Source organism: Pyxicephalus adspersus, chromosome 2 (genome assembly GCF_032062135.1).
Source record: "Pyxicephalus adspersus chromosome 2, UCB_Pads_2.0, whole genome shotgun sequence".
Classification (NCBI taxonomy): Eukaryota; Metazoa; Chordata; class Amphibia; order Anura; family Pyxicephalidae; genus Pyxicephalus; species Pyxicephalus adspersus.
The window spans coordinates 21,924,657-21,925,266 of NC_092859.1; the positions used below are offsets into that span (position 1 = coordinate 21,924,657).

The following is a 610-nucleotide window of genomic DNA, read 5'->3' on the forward strand; positions in this document are numbered from 1 at the left end:
CCCTCAGCTCTACTCATGGGTGGAGTCAGAACGTAGATTGTCCCACCCTCAGCTCTACTCATGGGTGGAGTCAGAATGTAGATTGCCCCGCCCTCAGCTCTACTCATGGGGGGAGTCAGAACGTAGATTGACCTGCCCTCATCTCTCCTGGGAGGGGTAAGAACAGACTTCACTACCCTCAGCTCTCCTGCTGGGTGGATTCTCAACAAGATTGTCCTTTACCCATCAGCTTTCCTCCTGTGCGGAGTCATAGCACTGACTGTACCTCCCCCTCATAGGTGGGGTCATATACACACATTTATTTAGATATTTTCTATTCCCCAGCTGGCCGTGCAGTTCTCAGAAAACGACATCTACCTGCTGACTGCGGCTCCCCTTATTAAAGCCGCCACCAATGTGAGACAGGTGAGAAGCTGCACATTGTATATATAAACCTTGTGATCTCTCCTGTTCAACTCCACCCAGAAATTAACTTTTCTCCCTGCTTTAGGTGTCCCGGACTTTGGAGGAGTTCAGCGTGGAGGAACAGGCCAGCAGCACACTGGAGAGACAACACCCCAACATCAGAGTCATCAGTTCTCCTGTCAAAGAATTAAAGGCAGCACAGCAG

The 610-nt window shown here is 50.5% G+C and overlaps 1 protein-coding gene across 1 annotated transcript in view; it reads left to right on the top strand.

Moving 5' to 3' along the window:
• The window catches only part of PYROXD1 (pyridine nucleotide-disulphide oxidoreductase domain 1), a 12,669-nt gene that overhangs the window by 1,179 nt on the left and 10,880 nt on the right, over window positions 1-610 (top strand). Inside the window, exons 2-3 of the mRNA XM_072398936.1 lie at window positions 325-405; window positions 491-606. Of these exons, the coding sequence (XP_072255037.1) occupies window positions 325-405; window positions 491-606 (197 nt within the window). The remainder of the gene's footprint in view (window positions 1-324; window positions 406-490; window positions 607-610) is intronic.